This window comes from Cyrtonyx montezumae, unplaced genomic scaffold (genome assembly GCF_038088225.1).
Source record: "Cyrtonyx montezumae isolate F1298 unplaced genomic scaffold, pur_monq_1.0 scaffold_32, whole genome shotgun sequence".
Taxonomy (NCBI): domain Eukaryota; kingdom Metazoa; phylum Chordata; class Aves; order Galliformes; family Odontophoridae; genus Cyrtonyx; species Cyrtonyx montezumae.
In genome coordinates, this window is record NW_027072037.1 from 5,863,064 (window position 1) to 5,882,073 (window position 19,010).

The 19,010-nt window shown below is 44.9% G+C and overlaps 1 protein-coding gene across 2 annotated transcripts in view; it reads right to left on the reverse strand.

The window, feature by feature from the left end:
• PRKAG2 (protein kinase AMP-activated non-catalytic subunit gamma 2) overlaps positions 1-19,010 on the reverse strand; it is a 188,857-nt gene that overhangs the window by 33,226 nt on the left and 136,621 nt on the right. For both annotated transcript variants that reach the window (XM_065744936.1, XM_065744937.1), the window contains one exon: positions 7,643-7,724. In XM_065744936.1, the coding sequence (XP_065601008.1) occupies positions 7,643-7,724 (82 nt within the window). The remainder of the gene's footprint in view (positions 1-7,642; positions 7,725-19,010) is intronic.

A 19,010-nucleotide genomic window follows, 5' to 3' on the forward strand; every position in this document is an offset into this window, starting at 1 on the left:
AAGAAAGGCTCAAGGCAGGTGACAGACGAAAGAACAAAACAGCCTGTATCCTTAGAAGTGCTACCTATAAAGGAAGACTGGTAACAACAACAACAAAAAAACCTTGACTTCTTTGCAGTTTCTTTAAAGCAAGCACTAAACCTACTACACACAGTCTGCATTCACTTTAGAACACAGATACCCATTTACTGTTAAGAGTTAACAGATAACAACAAGCAGCTTAACCAAAGCATTGTCCACAAGACAAACACCTTCAATATGAATCTAGCACAACAGCCAACAACGTATTCCTAATGAACAGGGCAAGAATCTAATCTGTAGGAGACCTTTCACTGAAGACTAACAGTGTAAACTGAAAGCACAGAATGCTTTACAGGAAGAAAGAAACTTTCATGTGTAAGCCTAAAGACTTCAGGTCATGTTTGCTATAGAAACAGCTTTGTCAGGTCTAACAGAACATATCATAAGGAAGGTATTTCTCAACCTAACTTTTCAACTGCTGGTCCCAAATCTAGAATGACTACTGACAACATCCTAGCTTGAAGCTTTGAATCACTCAGCACTAAGACCCTTATTTTTCAGTAGTTTCTCCTTACGTTTCTTCTTCCCTCCCTATGCGCGACAACACATTCTGAATAGCTATTACTGCTATATCTTATAATTTAAGAATCTGTATGCACATTTCAACAGATTATGAAGTCTTCTGGCTTCAGTATACCAATGAAGAGACTTACCTAATGGCACGTACAGCTTGGGGCTGTACAGAGAACTGAAGTAGGTGAGATCCAACACGCATCAACATGGTACACTCAGGTAAGCCTCCTGGAACCTGGTTCAGAAGCTGTACTGATTGTTCTCTTTATCAAGCACCACTGCAAATTCACCCAAAGCTGATCTTCCTCTGAACTCATTTGTTTTTAAATTAAAAAATATATATATAACTGAAAATTTCAGGGTGTTAAGCAAGGTGACAACATATAACTGCACGTGCAAAGCATCCACCTCCTGTACTACTGCACTCAGAGCCTTCGATCAGAGGCAGCTGCACACCCTTACAATGGGCGTTCCGCTCTACCCAAACCCAACTATCAGCACTCCTCCTCCTGCAGTCAGGATACCATTCCAAGGCTCACACAGGAAGCATTTACATCCACCTGTTCTTGTGCCACTGTTGTTCTTCACCTAGTTCTCCTCGATGTCTACCCCTTTCCCACAGGACATTTTCATACACAGCATTATCACATCCTTTCACATTAAATGAGCAAAAGCCTTCAGTCTCCTCCTCAGAAATTCTACTCTCTGGTCACACAAACGATCTTTTTGCAGTTCACTTCCTTCTGCACTATCTCACATATCTTCTTTCTCTACACCAATAAAGATTCAGACTGAGCAGAAGAGAAAAATTACAGTGTATGGAATGGTTAAAAAAAATAATCTGAAAATACCCAATACCTGAACTAAATGATAGAGAAAAGCACAATAATTGTGTCCAGAAACAGACAAAGGGAAACATGCCTTGGAAAAAAATAAAAGAGTCTGAGATCTGCTTTAAGGCAAAACTGAGGATTGTCACCTAATCTCTGCTATAGTTAAACTGCTGTGAATTGTGATTATCTGTAGAATCGCCCTATGTTAACAGCAAAATCCATGTGAAGTTCAGCATCTAAAAAAGATCACCTAGACTTATTCAAACAGCATTCTGAACTACCATGAAAATAACCACACCACATTCAGGAACACGTCAGACACGAGCGACTCCTGAAAGGATAGAGTTATTCAAACCTCCCAAAGCTCTGTCTTGATGCCAAACGAGAATAGATGCCAAAAGTCAAATTCAGCTCTGCCCTAACATAGTTATGTTTGCATTAAATTGATTGGATGATGCACTAATATGAGACACTGGTGTAACCCCTCCCATGGGCGATGTTCTCCTGACCTCCCTGGCTTTCCTTTGTCAGTCTGCCCCAAGCAGAGCCCCAGTAAAGCCCACCACTGCATGCATCTAGAGCCAAACAGCCTCAGCACACAGAGGCACGCTTCTTTGCTGCTTTAAGTGACCTCACTTAAAAGTAAGGCCCCATAGACAAATACTTGTGAACATCCAGCCCCTAGTTATCCAAAACACAGTACGCTTTACAGAGAGTCCTATCTTAAATGACACTCATATCTGTCTCAAGTGATTAGAAAGCAGAAGCATCTCATGATTATTCAGCAACAATTACATTGAGCCAGCTCATACGAATACTCCACTGTCATTCTTACCACATTGGCATTATTTCAGCTTAAATCAAGTCGCGTTCATTCAGTATTCAGCCTTGCCCAAAAGCAGCAAGTTTTCCAAGAGTGCCAACTTGACCACGAAAATCAAACATAGCAGTTCAGGTTACCAGACTACCAACACACCAACAGGATTTCAGCTACACCATCATCCCTTCATGGGCACCACAGTCAGGGAGATGATTTCAGACCACCACCTACTATGTTTGGAACAGGCAGCAGTCACCCAAAGCAGACACAAGCAAGAGACACCATCTTGTACTCATCCCTAAGGTAACACTGATATTACAGCTGCCACTTCTACCATTCCTTACTGAAGTACTCAACTTTTGCAAGCTGAATTTTTATGAAAGCTTTTTTCCAAGGCCAAAAGCAGAGGTTTTTCAAGCAGGACCTGTGTTAACAAGGCTGCATCTACTGCTGTACTCAAACACCATTTGCCGAAGTAATAACACTTGATGTGTTTGCAACAGGTCTTGTTCAGGAAACAACTCCACACACCACTATGAATTGGTTATTTCGTCAGCTCTGAGCAGGGTTTTCCTCACTGTAAAACTAAACGCTCCAGTAACAGCAGCATCTTCTGTAGGAGCAGGAAGCATTAGGACGAGATGGAGCTGGCGAGCACTGGGCTGGCAGAAAAAACACAGGCAGTACTGGCACAAGGAAAAAGATGAGCACAGAGACTACACAATTCCTCACCTAAGATGACAAAGCTCCCCAAAGTTTGTTTTATGCTCCTCCAAGTAAGGCTTGATGCAGAAAATCATAGGTAAAAAAAAAAAAAGAATTTCCATTATGAATATTTCTTTGGGAATATTTCTACGATGTCACCATACAGCAAAAAGACAGACAAGGGGCATGAGGCTGCCCAGGACAGTGCAGCACTTGATCTTAACTTCCTGCATGAACTACTAAAGCTACCTCATCTGGAATATTCACAAGTTCATTCTTTCACCCTTCTTGAAAGCTTTGTCATGGGAAAGCTCATCATGCTCTTGATATTCTTTGCTGCTATGTGACAAAAAAAGAAGCTGAGTACATTTGGTAGGAACAGATGCAAATATGCAGTATTACACCAAAATCAGATATCCAGAGGAAAAAAGGCACCAACTGACAGGACTCTTCTCTGTTCCCATTTGCCTTAAATATTATAAAACAAATGAGCTCTAAAGAAGAAAATGATTCCTCATTTAAGACCATATAAAGTCCACTAATCTCAGTTATCCTCTTTACATAATAATTTCTTGCTCTGTTCACCTGTGGTCCTAATAGGCTGTGAAGGAGGTGATGCACAACACCCCCTAACATAATCACCATCTACCCCAAAACCCTAAAGCACAGTTCTCCGCTCCCAGCAGCAACAGCTCTAACAACCACGTGATTATCACTTACTAGAAGGAAATCCCAGCTGCGAAAGAACTCTGCACCTCTGGTACTCTGTTAGTAATACTAAGCACAATAAAGCTATGCAATAATTAATATTTCCCAAACTGAATACCTGATCCTCCAGACTTAAGATTCTGATTCTTAAAATCTAGCATGCGTATTAATGTGCGTTTTCTTACCAACTTCTTGCAACCACTTTCGGCCCGCAGCGACACGCTGTCACACCTCCATTCAGATACTCACTTGCCAGTGGCAGGCTGGAAGACAGGAAGGGCTCAGCAAGAAACCACTTCTGAGAAGAACAGCAGAGCAGGGAAGGAATGACTCTAGACACAACAATTAGTTGAGAGGGGATGCGATTACTGGTGAAAGTCTATTTCAAGGGATAGCCAGAAACAAGCACGTGACATGAGAGATGAAGAAAGCGAGATGAAGAGCAGGGCTTCACCATGAGGAATTCCACCCTAATGCAAACTGTTTATCAAATAACTGTCTGAGTGCTACCTCGTGCAGGGAAGTAGAGCATTCAAGAACGAGTGCACAGTTCCATGACGCTAGAGCTGTGACTGCTGCAGTCTGCAGAGCTCCTTTGTCCAGACTAGGAATCGAGCAGAGATATACAAGAACCATGCACTGAACTCCTGCCTTTGCGAAGGCTCCCCGAGTTCACTGCTTGTGTTTTCCTGGCATCTGCTAAGTGTTGCTTCATCAGTCGCTACTGGAGAAGAAAAATAAGAATGTGGAAATGTGCAAAGCCCTGAAACTAGGGAGAAACAACCCCCAGGTACGAGGACAAGCTGGGAGCTACCCAGCTGGAAAGCTGCTCGACAGTGAAGGGCCTGAGGTTCTGGCAGACATCAAGCTGAGCACAAGCCAGCTATGTGCCCGCCACCAGGAAGGCGAGCATCATCCTGCACTGCATTAGGCAAGGTGACACCTGCAGTGCAAGGAGGTACACCACTCCCTCTACTCAGGGCTGGTAAAGCCACACCTGGAGTCCAGTTCTGGGCCCCTCGAATGCAAGAGATGAGGAAATACTGGAGTCAGAAGAAGAAGCACGAAGACAACAAAGGGTATGTAGATCCTCTGAGAGCCAAACAGAGCAGGGACTGCTCAACCCAGAGACAAGGAGGCTCAGTAGGACCTGAAAGGAAGGTCTGAAGAAGATGAAGCTAGGCCTGACACCAGGACAGGAGGCAACAAATGTGAACTGCAAAGCAGGAGGTTCCCTTTGGACATCAACAGTTGCTTATTTTAATGACTAAGCACTGTCCCAGCATAACACTCATGAAAGGTCTCACAGCACTAACCTACTCCAGGCTACAAGAAACTCCACTCTCTCCCACAGATAACTTGAGAAAACAAAGGTAGGCCATCCCCATCCAAGGAACACTGAGCGGGATGAGTTCAGAGTGTCTCATATATTAATAAAGTTTCCCGTTCAAACAGAAAAGTCTTCAAGTTAGAAGGTACTCCATGCTTCTTACAGGAGTTTTTAAACTTCTCTACTCTGATTATTATGAGGAAAAAGCCCTTCATGAAGTTCCAAATAAGTCAAACATCCACTGGCCTATGTTGTCCTCCTCAGTGTCCGTCCTGTCCCACTGTAGTGCAGTTGCTCTGTTAGCCACCATCTCAGAGATTAAACTATTTGCTCTTCTACACCCCATAAGAGCAATATTATTAAGCCAATGCTAGAGCGAGCCACTAAGTCAGAGAGGTCCCAGAGAGTCCTGTCACATACATTACCTAAACGTGCTTCACACACAAAGAAAAAGATAACCATCAGCACTGATTTCAGGGACAAAAGCATCATATGTAGTGCTGTCCACGTTAATTAGTTATGAAATGTGGAGAAAAGAAGAAAAACCCTTTATTTAGAAGACATCTCATCACACTAGACTCCACACATTTTGTTTCATTGCTACTTACACTATAAATCTTTCCTGTATTGCTTTTTCCTGTATAACTCTCTTAATTAGAATCCGAATTCAGTGAATGCCTTCTGCATCCTCATTTGTGTAACCTCTGAGGAGAATGACAAGCAGAAATCCTTCCCAGCATACTGGATGGCATTCAGTGAACAGATTGAGCCTCGCTTTGCAGCGTTTTTTTTTTTCTTTTTTTTAATTAACCTCTATGTTTCAAGAGAGCTGGAGCATAATTTGATACACGAGATAACTATCAACTGACACAGAAACTGGAAAGCTGGAAAGAGGAAATACTCAAAAGCTGAGGCAAAACAAGTTTCACGTTTCTGGTTTACCTTTCAGTTGAGGTATCGCTGGAGAAAGTTCACTTGGAGTTTGACAAAAGATCATCAGTTAAACTGTGGCTGCACACACTTAATTAAACCTTATCAAGATCTCAAAGCTGTTTCTCAACTTCTGAGCACTACTTATCACCCAACAAGAAGAAACGATCCCTATCAGATGCCACCGCACTCCCCCCACCCCCAATATTAGCACAAGCTACAGCAACTAGTGCAAAAATTTAGGTCATAAAACACGCACTGCAACTAAGCCGCTGCATTTCCGCCTGCGTTCAGCTTGCTGTGACTCTCCTTCTACAGGCGTCCTCACGTAGAGCCATCCTGCAGCTCAGGGCTGACGTCCACACTCAGTCCCACGTACATCTTGCCCTGCGTTCCCTTTCCAGACACAGAACTAGGTTTTCACTGAAGCCAGCTGTGCGCTTCCTTTCCAAGTTGCTGTAGTATGTGATGTGGCCGCAGGCGTGCCACCAGGCACTGCCTTCTGACAGATCCCCAACAGCTCTCGCTGCCTGGGCTCAAGTACCCCCAGGAAAAGCTTCCCATTTCCAAATGAATTCACACAGCAAACTTCCTCCACAACTCACCTCACTGCAGCGTTCCCAGAGACACACAGACATCCAGCCCGACCTGGTGCCTCACAGTAACGCGTGCTGATGTTGGAGAGGTAGAGGTGTTTCAAAACTGGCTTTTTGGGGCTGTTTCTCCCTGCCTGCCATCCTTTATCAGACACACAGATTTCTGAAGGGCTTAAAGTGGTTCAACTGTTAGCGAGTCGGCAGCTTTTGAGAGCCACTACTTAGAGAAACCAGGCTAAAAACATACATTAGAAGTAAAATCAGCAACTTGAGTTCTTGATAAGCATACGAGGAATGTGCAGCTAGAAGTATGCGACCAGAGACAAGAAAGCTATGGCACAGCAACAAATGCTCACAATGAACCACGTTCAGGGCTCAATATTTCGTTACAGATCCAACTTTGTAACCACTCCTATAGAGAAAAAGGAGCAAAAGAAGGCAACCCCCCCCCCCCCCCCACCCAGAGCTCTGTTGGCAGGAGTTGCTTTCTCCATGCACATGAAGCTCAGGGCTGAGCTGCTGCCTCCCAGCGCAGCCCCACAACGCTGTCGACCACCAGCGCAGCTCAGGTGCACAGCAGCCCGGGTATTTACCCCCTACAGCGTGACTCGGCCCGCTATTTCCAAAGCTGCCCTTAAATATCTGTGCTACACTCTGCCCCAGCAGCGCGGGCAGAGGTGAACGCACCGCTCCGAAGTTCGGGCCGCCTCGCAGCGCTGAAGAAGAAAAGCCGTGGGACGCCGGGTGAGGATGTGCCGGCGAGAAACGAAGGGGGAACACGGGGAAACAGCGGGCAAAGCCCGGGCAAGTCCCGCAGCGCAGAGCGGCTCGAAAAGAGCCGGGCCACGGAGCGCAGCGTGCCGCCGCCGCTCGCCCCTCGCTCTCGCAGCCTATATTTGGTATCGAGGAGCGATCCGTGGGATGGGGGGGGGGCACGGCGGGGAGGCTGCACCCCCCAAAGCAGCGCTGGGGCCGCAGGTGGAGGCGGGCGGTGCGGCAGCGGCCCCAACCGCACGTGAACCGCCCCGGGGACAAAAGGCGCGGGGCTGCGGCCGCCCCCTTCCCTTCCCTTCTCCCCCCCACCTCCTCCCCCTCCTTTTGGGCCATTCCCTCCTCGCGCTTTTACCTTCATCTTCGAGCTCGAGTTTCTCCAGCATCCCTTCGGAGGCGGCCGGGAGCTGAGAAAGAGCCGGAGCCGCTGCCGCCGCCTGCGGGAGGGAAAAGAGGAGAAGGAGACGTGATGAGCATCCAGGCGCAGACTTAGCGGCCCCGCGGCGGCATCGGGGAGACGGAGTCGGGCACGGCTGCCCCTCGGCCTCCCGCACACGCCCGGCTCGCTGCGCGCTGCTCTTACACACACCCAGGGGGAGGAACCGGGACTCGCCCTTCCTCCCCCACCCCCCTCCTCCTTCTCTCGGCAGTCCATTAACCCCGCGGCCGCCGGGCTCTTACCGGCACTGCCGCCCGCGGCCGCAGGCGCGGCCCCGCCCGCAGGGAGCGGCCGTCGGATGCACCGACGGAGCGGGGCTGACCGCGGGGCTGCGCTGCCCCACGCACCGCTCGGCCGCCTCTCCCCCTCCCCCCTCCCCTCACCGTTCCCCCCTCCCGCGGGGGAATGGTACGTTCCGTTTTGCTGCAGTCGGAGCCGCCGGGCAGCGGGGAAAGGAACTACCACTGCGGCGCGTGGCGGGGAGGGAGAAGGGGAGGAGAGGGACGTTTGGACGCCACGGCGATCTGAGGGCTCCGCCGGACCGGCCGCCTCCCGCAGCCCATCCCGCGGCTCGGACGAGCGGCCGACTGCGCTGCGTGAGGGCGGTGCGAGAGGGGGCGGGGGGGAGGACGGCCCTCGGATCCCCCCGCGGGGTTGTGGTGGTACGGCTCCGCGCGCTCACCTGCGGGCGGAGCGGGCGGCACCACTGCGCTGCGGGGAGGGGGTGCGGGGGTTCCCCGGCGGGCGCTCCCCGAGCGGGGGGAGGGGGTGGGGGGGACCGCCGTCCCGCGCACCGCCGGTGGTTGCGGTACGGAGAAGGCGGAGCTCAGAGGGCATGGTGTCGGTGTTGTGCTGAAGGTCACGCGTTAAAAGCGATCAAAGCGAACGTTATGGGGGGTGGTTCATCAGGATTTCAGTGTCAGAAGCAGACCAGGCCGGCGCTATTTAGGGATGTTCAGTGGGAAGATGACTATATCCAGTTCTTTACCATAATGATGCTTCGGAAGGGAAACCAAGAAGCCTTTCACTTCTCCAAAAGCAATGCCTCCTGTTTTTTTCCGCGGAAACTACAACCGATGCAAAGAGCACAGTAATACCCTTTGGTGGAGCAGAGCCTCAGCCACAAAGCGCTGCTTTTCAGCATAGGCACCTCCGTTAGCTATGCACCTTCACCAGTGATAGAAGAAGAGCGTGTGTGCCACGCTCTGGGCACCATTTATTTATTGTTTTGTTTCTTTGTTTGGTTTTCTGCGCGGAGGAATTGAGCAGCCCACCTTCGCGCTTCCACCTCTGACATCGGGGGCTGGTGATAAAATAGGAGGCATTACTTTCGGAGCATGCGTTGCGGTTGCGTGCTCTTGAAGGACGTGCCGGGTTTCGATAACGCGTTCTGACCGACCTCACCGAAGGTCTGAAGGCAGTTCCTATTAATTGACAGCGTTTCTCAGGCTATTTTAAGTGCTTTGGGAGCTGTTTTTAAGAGCCTTAAATAATTATATCCCACGTTGTCTGCCTTGACACTGATGAGTTTTTACGTACTTTGCTAAACACAAGAGAGGAATAAGATGATGCCTGATTGGAAATAACTCTCCTGATTTGGTGTCTTGTGTAAAACAACAGGTATTTACTCCGAGTTATCATTTCCTGAGCGCCATACATGAGGAAATACAATCCCAAGGTTCTTTGTAGGTGGAGGTGACATTGAGTCTTGAAAGGCACGCACTGCATTTCACTGCTGTGAAACAGGGATGTGTTTATAGTAAGCCAGGAAAGCCTCTTTAACGCAATGAGCCCCACTGCGCTGGGAACCTCAGAGCTTAATGCAAGATCAGGGCTTTACAGAGGCAGAAACTCCATCCAGATGAGGAGTATTATGAGAAAGTCAAGGTAATTTGAAGGCGGTAATTAAATATATAGCAGGGATTTGTAGTGTAAACTTCATGCTGTTACGTTCAGACTGATCAAAAAACAAAACAACACAACACACACACAAAAGAAACCCAGCCACCAGCAAAGTAAATTGAGAAGTTAAGGCTGAAATTCCATCCCTCATTCTGCCTCGGTGTTAGGATTTATTTAAACCAGTCTTAGAACAAGCTGCTGATCATGGTGTTCATTCTGCTCATCGCATTGCATTCTAGCTCTTCTTGTGCTTGTAGGCAACACAATGAGTCGGAACAGGAAACTGATGCAGCTGAAAAGCAAACAGTCCAAGAGGAAAGCCTGGGCTTTATCCAGATCAGTTCCCAACCCAGCTCTCCGTGCACTTGCACTGGCACAAGAAATGCTGAGGGCAGTGGTGGCAGTGGGACCGTGCCTGCTGGAAACAGCCTGCTCATGTTCACTTGGATGGATGGTGGGAACAGTGTTCACTGTGACCTGCTGCAGCAGTATACAGATCAGCAGATATCAGCAATCCTTGACAGTGCCTGTCTCTGCAAACTCTGTCTGCTGTTTTACAGAAGGATTACCAGGTAAAGGTAGAAAAAAATCTGTCTTTCAAAGCAGCTGTAATTCCCACCGAGCTGATACTACGTGCTGTAACATTTCAGTATCTGCTATGGCTGCTGTGCTGCCGCAGGAGGTTTCTATTAACTATATCCTCAGGATTTGTCCAGATTAGTATTTGAATTATTGGTATCAGAATGTGTCAGGTAACCCGTTTTAACTGTTTGAGCTGCAGTGAGTATCTGCATTGTGTACTAAATATTAGTAAGGAAAATAAACTTTGTATCAGTTTAGAAGAAAAAATATATGCAAAATCAAAATTGCCTGAATGCATTTTTTTCTTTGCCACATTTCGGGTCTTCTAGGAGCATTATTCAAGCCAAAAAAAAAAAGCAAGGACTTATGACATAACACTGAACCAGCCTGAAAACAGGTGATGTGCTTTGTAGAGGTAAAATCTGTCGTGTCAATTTAATATGCACTTACATATTATCCTGAAGTCATTTCAGCCCCGTGTCCTGTAGGAATTCCTTTGCTTTCATAAGGATATTCCAAGCATTTGAACTGTGGGAGTGGTTCAGGGGTGTGGACAGCAGTTATCCTCAGCATGCAACTACCTCTGGTATATCTTCCTGATGGTTTGACTCCCTGAATTCACCATATCCACCAGGATAGGGATCTGTCAGTGGCAGTCATCAGATCAGAGCAGTTATCTGAGTCTGAGTGTCATCTCTCCTGAGCTGGGACACATTCTGTGTGGCTTTTCCTATAGAATGAGTTACCCTAGGTTGCTGCTACTGCAACCAGGGGAGAAGCAGTAGTTTGTAGGCCGTCATTCATATGATCTCTTTTAGACAGGAACTCAGTGCACATGATCTGTGTGCTGGGCTCCAATCTCTGCACTGACTAGATCTCTCCACCTCCAGTTAGTCAGGTTCATTCTGCCTGGAATATGTGTATGCAAGGGGAGGTGGGTGGAGGGAGCCAAGGAACTATAAACTAGTCAGTACAACTTTGATTCCAAAATGGATAGGAAGAAAAATACACCAATTTTCAGTTATCAGAGGAAGGAAAGATTTCTGGTAACAGCCAGCATGTATGAACAATGCCAGGTCAATCTCAACCACTTTAATAACAGGCTAGAAGTCTTGGAGTAAGCAGATGGCAGTGTGAGTTAACGAGGCTGTCGACACTATCTCATGACACTCTCCTAAGCAAACCAGAGAGTCCAGATGAAACTGCTGCTAAAGGTCAGAGCCATGCTCACAAGGAAGGCAGTAACATTTCTTTATCTAACTGGGAGGGTTTAACAGAGGATTCCATGGAAGCTCTGTTCTCTCTAATACCATTCAGTGTTTTCACTGGTGACTCAATGCAGAAGTAATCAATAACCATGTTTTCGGGTGATCCAGTACTAAGAGAAGCTGTACCTTTTTGGGTAGCCTTACAACTTAGATAATCTTGAGAATTCCTGAAATGCTTTGGAAAGAAGGGTGCACGTTGGAATGGGTAAGTACAAAGCTATCCACTAGTAAGAACAACCAAAAATAAAATGAGAAAAGCCTGGCTGTTAGCAGTCGTGCAAAGAAATGACCAAAGCATGAAACTAAATGTCAGACAACGATGTCAAATTCATGGGGAAAAAAACCACACTGAACACAGGTTCACACTAAACTGAATCACACAGAACAGCAACAACAGTGATAGAGGAGTTGAGAAATCCCAACATGTAAAGAAAGACTTGAAGACCTCCTCGAAAGAAGAGGACCAAAGGGAAAAACAGTAACAGGTTCCAAAATGTAATGTATCCTTGCAAGGAGGAAAGTGACAGGGAAGCACCATTACTTGATTGTGCTGGGGGTGGGGTGAGGGGAATGAATTTTTTGGAGCCCTTTCTAGACTTCTTTTATTTCTATTTCTTTCCAGTCTTTACAAAAATACAATGCAGTCTTAATATGGGAATCCAATGAGAACTCTTTGTTTTGTATGGAAGTCAAAGTTTACATACAACCTAACAGATCCATAACTCCACTGTGCTTCTCTGTCCAAGTGGCTTGAATTCTAAACTAGAAGAACACTAAAGCAAGCATTATTTGAGTAATAATAAAGATGACTCATTAGTCTTTGATGATAGGTAGCAGTAGAAAAGAAAAACAACTGAAAAATGCTGCTGCAAATCACACAGGTCTGCACAGAACAGACTTCAGCATTGCCACAAACACATCTGTCCTTTAGTAAGAAATAGGTGTTCTCAGTTAAATTCAAGGCTGCCCCTCTCCAGGCTCTGCCTGACCCTTCTCCACCGTTCTGTTCTGCTCACTGAAGGCAGTAGCATCGCTGAGACTGATCTATGCCGGGTGCCACCTGTTCAGCAGCAAAACAGAATGCCCTTCCAAGTACTTCGAAAGGAACAAAAATGTCTTACCTTATAAAACCTAATGGATTGAAGAGCAACAAGAAGGAATTCCCATCTAAATGCAAATCGAGACAAACCCATTTTGAATGCAAGAGTAAACTACAAATGGTAATTTTCCCACCGTCGCTAGTGCTGCTTACAATTACAGTTCTATACAACTCAAGTAGTCAAACAGCCCTTCTGCTGATGAGCTGTCAATGAACAATTTAGATTTTTTCTAAATGTATGCCATGGATATGCTTTATTCTGTAGTGGTCTGTTTGTGCAAAGTTAATTTTAAGAATGTACTGCTTGCTTTTTGTTTAATTTAGTCTTGTTTATGAAGTGGAAAGAGACAAAAAATATCAGAACAAAAAAGGGTTTCATCTGCTGCTTACTGTAAATCATGATACCGGTGGTCTGCCACAGCTGAAAGGGCTGGGATCAGCGAGGCTGAGGTTAGGATGCCATCCTGGGTCTGCTCAGTGTGTGGTGAAAAGCATGACTGTAGGATGGGGGTGTGAGTGCCTGCTGTGTGATGAGAGGGTCAGTCCCAGTGCAGCATTCCAGTCCTGGTTCTGCTGCAACATCCTCCTTACCTCAAGGTCCTTGGAGTCCCACAGTGCCCAGAGAGCAGCTGTGTAGGTAGTGTAGTTTCTACCATTTATTCTAAGGAATCTCTGTTCCAGCACTGAACAAATTAGTAAGGAGGGGGATCTCACACGAAATACTGGACTCAAGCTTTTTCTTCCTGTACCTGGAAGAAACGCAATTATGTTTGCTCTAGCCTCAGCTTTTAGATATGAGATGTTGTAGTCATTCCAGTGTAGTATGTAGAAACAAAGACAGTGACAATGTAGACATTACAATATGTTCAGAGTGCAGTAACCAAATCCCAGCAATGCCTGGCACTGAAATTGTACTCAGCATCGTTATTTTATCTTCTCTACTGGATCCTGACTGGTGGCAGCTCAGCACTCTGTCCTTAATCTACAGGGCCCTAAATGATTGAGACAGCTATCCTGCAGCAGGTATGAAAGCAATGGGGCAAGTTCTGTATATTCTCTATGTATTTCTGTTATTGTATATGAGATGAAGGATGACTGCAGAGGTTTCTTTTTACAACAGCTCTCACAGACTTTGCCACTTGAGCCAGGAAGGTTTTTTTCCTTCATCCCAATGCCATCAGAATAGGAATCCATCAGTAGTCCTAACGAGGAGTCTGTTGGCATGGACTACAGATGAACTGTGTATTGCTTTTACGTTTCATAGGTAGTAAGTAAGCCTGAATCTGTATCCTCACAAATTACAGAAGCTATAACATTAATTACCTTACAGAGTTAATTATTACTGATCAGCAGTCCCTGTTGGGGATCTTTAGTAGGTTAAATGGATAACGTAATTGGAACAACAATAAAATTTAGCCTTAAAAAAAGCAAGGAGTATAGAAACGCATTCAGCACTAGGAAAGATGTTGAAATAAACGCTGTGCATTTATAGCAAATCTTCACTGCGATTACAGCGCAGAGTGTTGAAATGTTATTAACCCGAAGGCATACAAACTGAATGTGGAGACTGATCTGACATTTTTAGTAGAAAGCCCAACCTAAATATTTCTGTATGGAATAGTCCCGATGAGTTCCATCACCGACTGGATTGAGAAACAGGACGGGTTTACAAACTTCTTTTGATCCAACCTCAGAAACGAAGAACCTGTTGCACATGAGAACACTGCCCTATCACACATGCTTTGTTTGAGCAGAAAAATTGCTTACCAGAGACACGAGAGTTAAGCAGTTCTAAAAACATAAGCTTCAAAGGAAGTAAACAAGCAAGTTACAGTCCTGATCCCCAGTTCAACTCTTAACGAGACAGAAGTGGAGAAGAGGCCGCACTTGTTTGCACAACCTCTTATCTCTGGTGGTATTTCTGAGCCTGTCTCACTCTGCAGCTCTGATAGGGTTTTGAGTCCAGGATATCAAAGAAGCCTTCTCTAACTGAGCCTTTGTGGGCAATATTATTTCCTCAGCTCGTTCCTGTAGAACATAGGTGGAGGCTGACTCAGTGTTATGAGAGTGAGATGTTATTAACCAAACAGCATGACAATTAACATTCTGTCCTTTTTAACACGAAATTAAAGGCAAAGAAAGTTCCATACATGGGAGGGGCTGACTAGAGGTTGTTTAGAAGAATAGTGATGTCCCAAATGGTGCTATTTCTGCAAACACGAGGATATCCCTTAGCAGCTTAAAGTATTCCAAAGTTCTTAAATATTCTTGTTGTCAGTGTTCGCTATCATATCTGCTTGGAAGGAAATACTTTAATTTTTTTCACGTTCTCTTTGAAATAGGACCTCTTATCTTACTGGCTGAGGGAAAGGAGAAATTATCGCTGAAGGAAACGGTAGTAATAGGTAGTAAGCATGATTAAAGTAGATGCATATGGTTGTGACAAATGTACTGGTTTTTTTTTTTGTTGTTGTTGTTGTTTAATGAAGCTAAATCATTGGTAAAAAGCAGGTAAGCACCGACTGATTTGAAGTGGATGGAGGAATAAGTGTGAGCCCACCTGACGCTTCCTTCTCAGGCATTGAGTACAGAAGGATTAGCTGTGTTAGTTAAAGTTAAGTGCTTAATTAAATACTGTTGCTGGACGGAGGCCAGAGTCCTGCAGAGTGCTGCACAGAGCAGGGGCCGCTGAGGATAACAGATTAAGAAATATATACTAAGAGGCAAATCTGATTTGAACAAACATTTACTATACACTGTTTCCCCTTCTTCACCTTAATGTGGTGTTTCAGAGCCTTGCTCGTGGGTAGTGGCTCACTGTGTGCTTACTGCACCAGCTTTCAGTTATGGTATTTTTTAAACCTAAAATTAAATAATATTTCCCTAAGCAAGCCTGAAGATAGCTGATGCCATATTTCAGGCTTGAGTAAGGCCTGCACAATTCTAGTAACCTGTTAGTGGCCTGCTGTCAAAATGGCATTTCCATGATCATCAGCAGAACTCGAAGCCTGGAAGCAGATATGCTGAGCCCAGACACAAGCAGGATGATGCAGGTGAGATGCTGGGGTGGGTTACTGAAAGATAGAGGCAGGCTTCAGCCCAGAGCAGATTCACCCATGGTCTTGACAAAGCTTTTAGCACATGAAATACACCTGGGCTGAGCAAATGATTCACTCTGCAGCACGAGCTGCACTACAAAGCGGATAACTACTGAATAAACAAATGAGCTGTGCACTAGGCAGACACTTTGTACAGAGCTTATCTTAATTGAGGATCTTAATACACAATAGGACACTGAGTATTCGAAAGCTATCTCAGAGAGGCAGGCAAAGATAATAAAGTATATTTCAGTGCATTTCATAAACTTCCTTCAACACAGAGCCCGTGGTTGACTTGTAATCTGCAAATAGATCATTTTTTTGGACAAAAAGCTATTCTTCAGATGGTGCTTAGTCTGCATAGCTTCAGGAACGTGGCCTTCCTCTGAGTGATTCCCTGATCTACTGCTGATCACTCCGGGCAAAATTATTGTGCACTGCTTCTCTTTTTTAGTTCTGCATAAAAGAAATCTGCTGTGACAGCATCATGCAATAGATATCTTCCTTCTCTCATGCATGCTTTCCCTTTGGACAGCCTCTTAACTATATCTTTCCATCACTTCAGGTACATTACAAGTGAAACCAGATCTTCCATGTACTGCTTCTGTGGTTTGATACCATCTGAAAGGGGCTGAGGTAAGTACTGTGTTGAGCAAGAAGCATATCAACAGCTTCAGCTAAATGTTTTATGACTACAAACTATACCATAAAGAGACGTGGAAATACCAGTAAGGCTTATCCATGAACCAGAACTGGAAAAAAATATCAAATCAGTCCAATGTTAAGGACCTGAGATACACCTCCAGCTTGACACCATGCTTATGTTACTGCAGAGAGTTTATGCAAAAGTGGGACACAAAAGTATGTTCATGGTTAGGGGATGCTCACAGTGTGGATATGGGAAACAATGGGTGTATATGCACATAAGTTTAGATACAGATTCATTATTCAGCAGTCTGTGTGAGGAGATTTCTGTATTAACATAGTGTGGTATCCCAGCTATCAGTATCACCAAAATGGACTGCTTAAATTGTCATTACAGGTGGGGAGACAGTTGAGCTATGAGCAAATCTAGCCTTCCTGAAGCCAACAGAATAACTATCACTAACATATATATGTTTTATATATACACTAAATTGTGTATGTGCTCTCCAGAGACACTTCTTAGTTTCTGAAGCACAATTAAGTAGCAGACTGGAAATTTAGTGTCAGTTTCAATTAAATGGAAAAAAGAATTGAAGTTGAATACTAAATTAAATAATGCAGTCAGTAGTTTGAGATTAAAGTGGTTATTTCTGCCAGAGTGGCCATATTTCAAAGTCAATCAGCTTTAGGAACCAAGAGCATCATCTTTGCAGATGGAGATTTCTGAGAGCTTTGGACCTCTGTATGAGGGACACAACCTCTGTCTTGTGCTGGATGTCACTGGGAGGCAGAAAGTGCTCCTGGATAGCACTGCAAAGGGAAACTGCTGCTGGGTGATCCCAAGGACAGTCTAACCTTGGCCATTTGAGTGAAGTGTTGGAGTTTCAGCTGGCTTCTTCTGAGAAGATGTCCAAGTAAGGCCTTGTGGGTGAGAGGTGGCATGGGACATTCCTGAAAGAAGGGCAGCTGATTTGGCTTTGACATTTCAGTGGTTGTTAAATTCTTTTTCAGTTTGTTTGGATGATATTTTGAGCTCTTGGGAAAGCACACCAAGTTCAGAATAGAGGCTTGGCTATAGATCTCTAGAACAGTAAGTATTTATTGTTCATCAACTTAGGTAGGCATTTCACTGATTCACATTTTTAAAGTAATTTCATGGTTAATTGTAATAAAAAATGGTAAAAATGAGTAAATCCAGTGCACAACATCAAATTTGGAGCATATGTGTATGCATACTAATCTGCATACAGTCTGCAGGACACTATGTCCTGTGATAATTCTTTGAAAGATATCAGTTTCTGAGGATGTCTGACCCATTTCAGACTAAGCTCTAAAATAAACATAGGAATCAGAAAAACAGCCTGCTTTACAATGGTCTTTTGCATAAATCTTTATGTGCTCTGAAAACTTGATGGCTTTCTGCATGTTATATTATATATATATATATATATTATTGTCTGTAATGTGAAAGGCTGCTACTGAAATCTTTAAATATTACATGCTACCTTTAGTTATCTTAAGCCAGTTATGTTTCTGGTTCTTATAATATCTGTGTTCTGAAGAACTTTGTAATGTGTCTGTGCGACTTAAGGAAGTGTTACACTGCAGTTTTTATAAATGGGGAAACTGAGGCACTGGGAGACCAAGGAACACAGTGATAATCATATAAGAGAACTCTGATTATAAGAGATTATAAGAGATCTCTGGGGCGAATAGGTGCAGCCAGCTCCCTGAGCTCTACAGCAGGCCCTAGCTACTCATGCTGTGTTTTCCCCTTGGTTCAAACTCCTTATTTTCTGTTACAATTCTGTAACTGAAGAGAGAAGAAATCTCAAATTCAAAGAACAACGGCCATATCTGGGGCTATGAGGAAGACAAGGAAGAGTGAGGAAATGACCCTTTTCTTCAAAATGTGTATTGGTAAAATATTGGGTAATGGAGGAACCTATTTGGTGACCTGCTTGTATGATGTCCTTCTGTACCACAGTGGTGCTCAGTGGCACCTTGCCATCCCTTTCTGAAGACATTGCAGGACAGAAGGCTGTGCCCTCTCTGTAGAAACTACTTCTCAGTGCTTCCTAGGAAAACAGCTTTGGCAGTGTCCTGTCCCTGTGTGCAACATGGCTGCTGGGATGGACTCGAGCAGTCATCATCAGCATGCTTAGGGGAATGGGGAAGAAGAGGAAAATCTGGTGTCTTCTTTCATGAAATGCTCATACTTCTTAATCATTAGCTGCTTCCATGTGTGTCCAGAGCTGGGTGCTGAGGTAGTGCGTGCCATGATTATTTCCATGTAAATATGGTCCAAATGCTCACAGCTTGTAAGGCCAAACACAGCAGCAGGCAGACAGTGATCTCATAGCTGCTGCTCTCCTTGCCACTTGGCGATCAGCTGTTTGCTATTGTCACCACAAGCTTTCTTCTATTCTGATTCTCATGCTCTTTCCATCATTTACTCTTTATTGAATCTCTCATGTCTTCCCCAATTCATTTTCCATCCTCTGTCTGTCCATCAACTTTCATCTCCACTCATGATAGTCATTTGTAAGTGTTTTAAGAGACAATAAAAACTGTACAAAGACCCCAGCTGAGCAAAGTGGCCAATGTGTGTTTTGCTTTAAGTGCTCTGGTACTGCTGACTCCAACCAGACCACCAATGTATTTAACACTGACCACACTTCTAAGTGTTT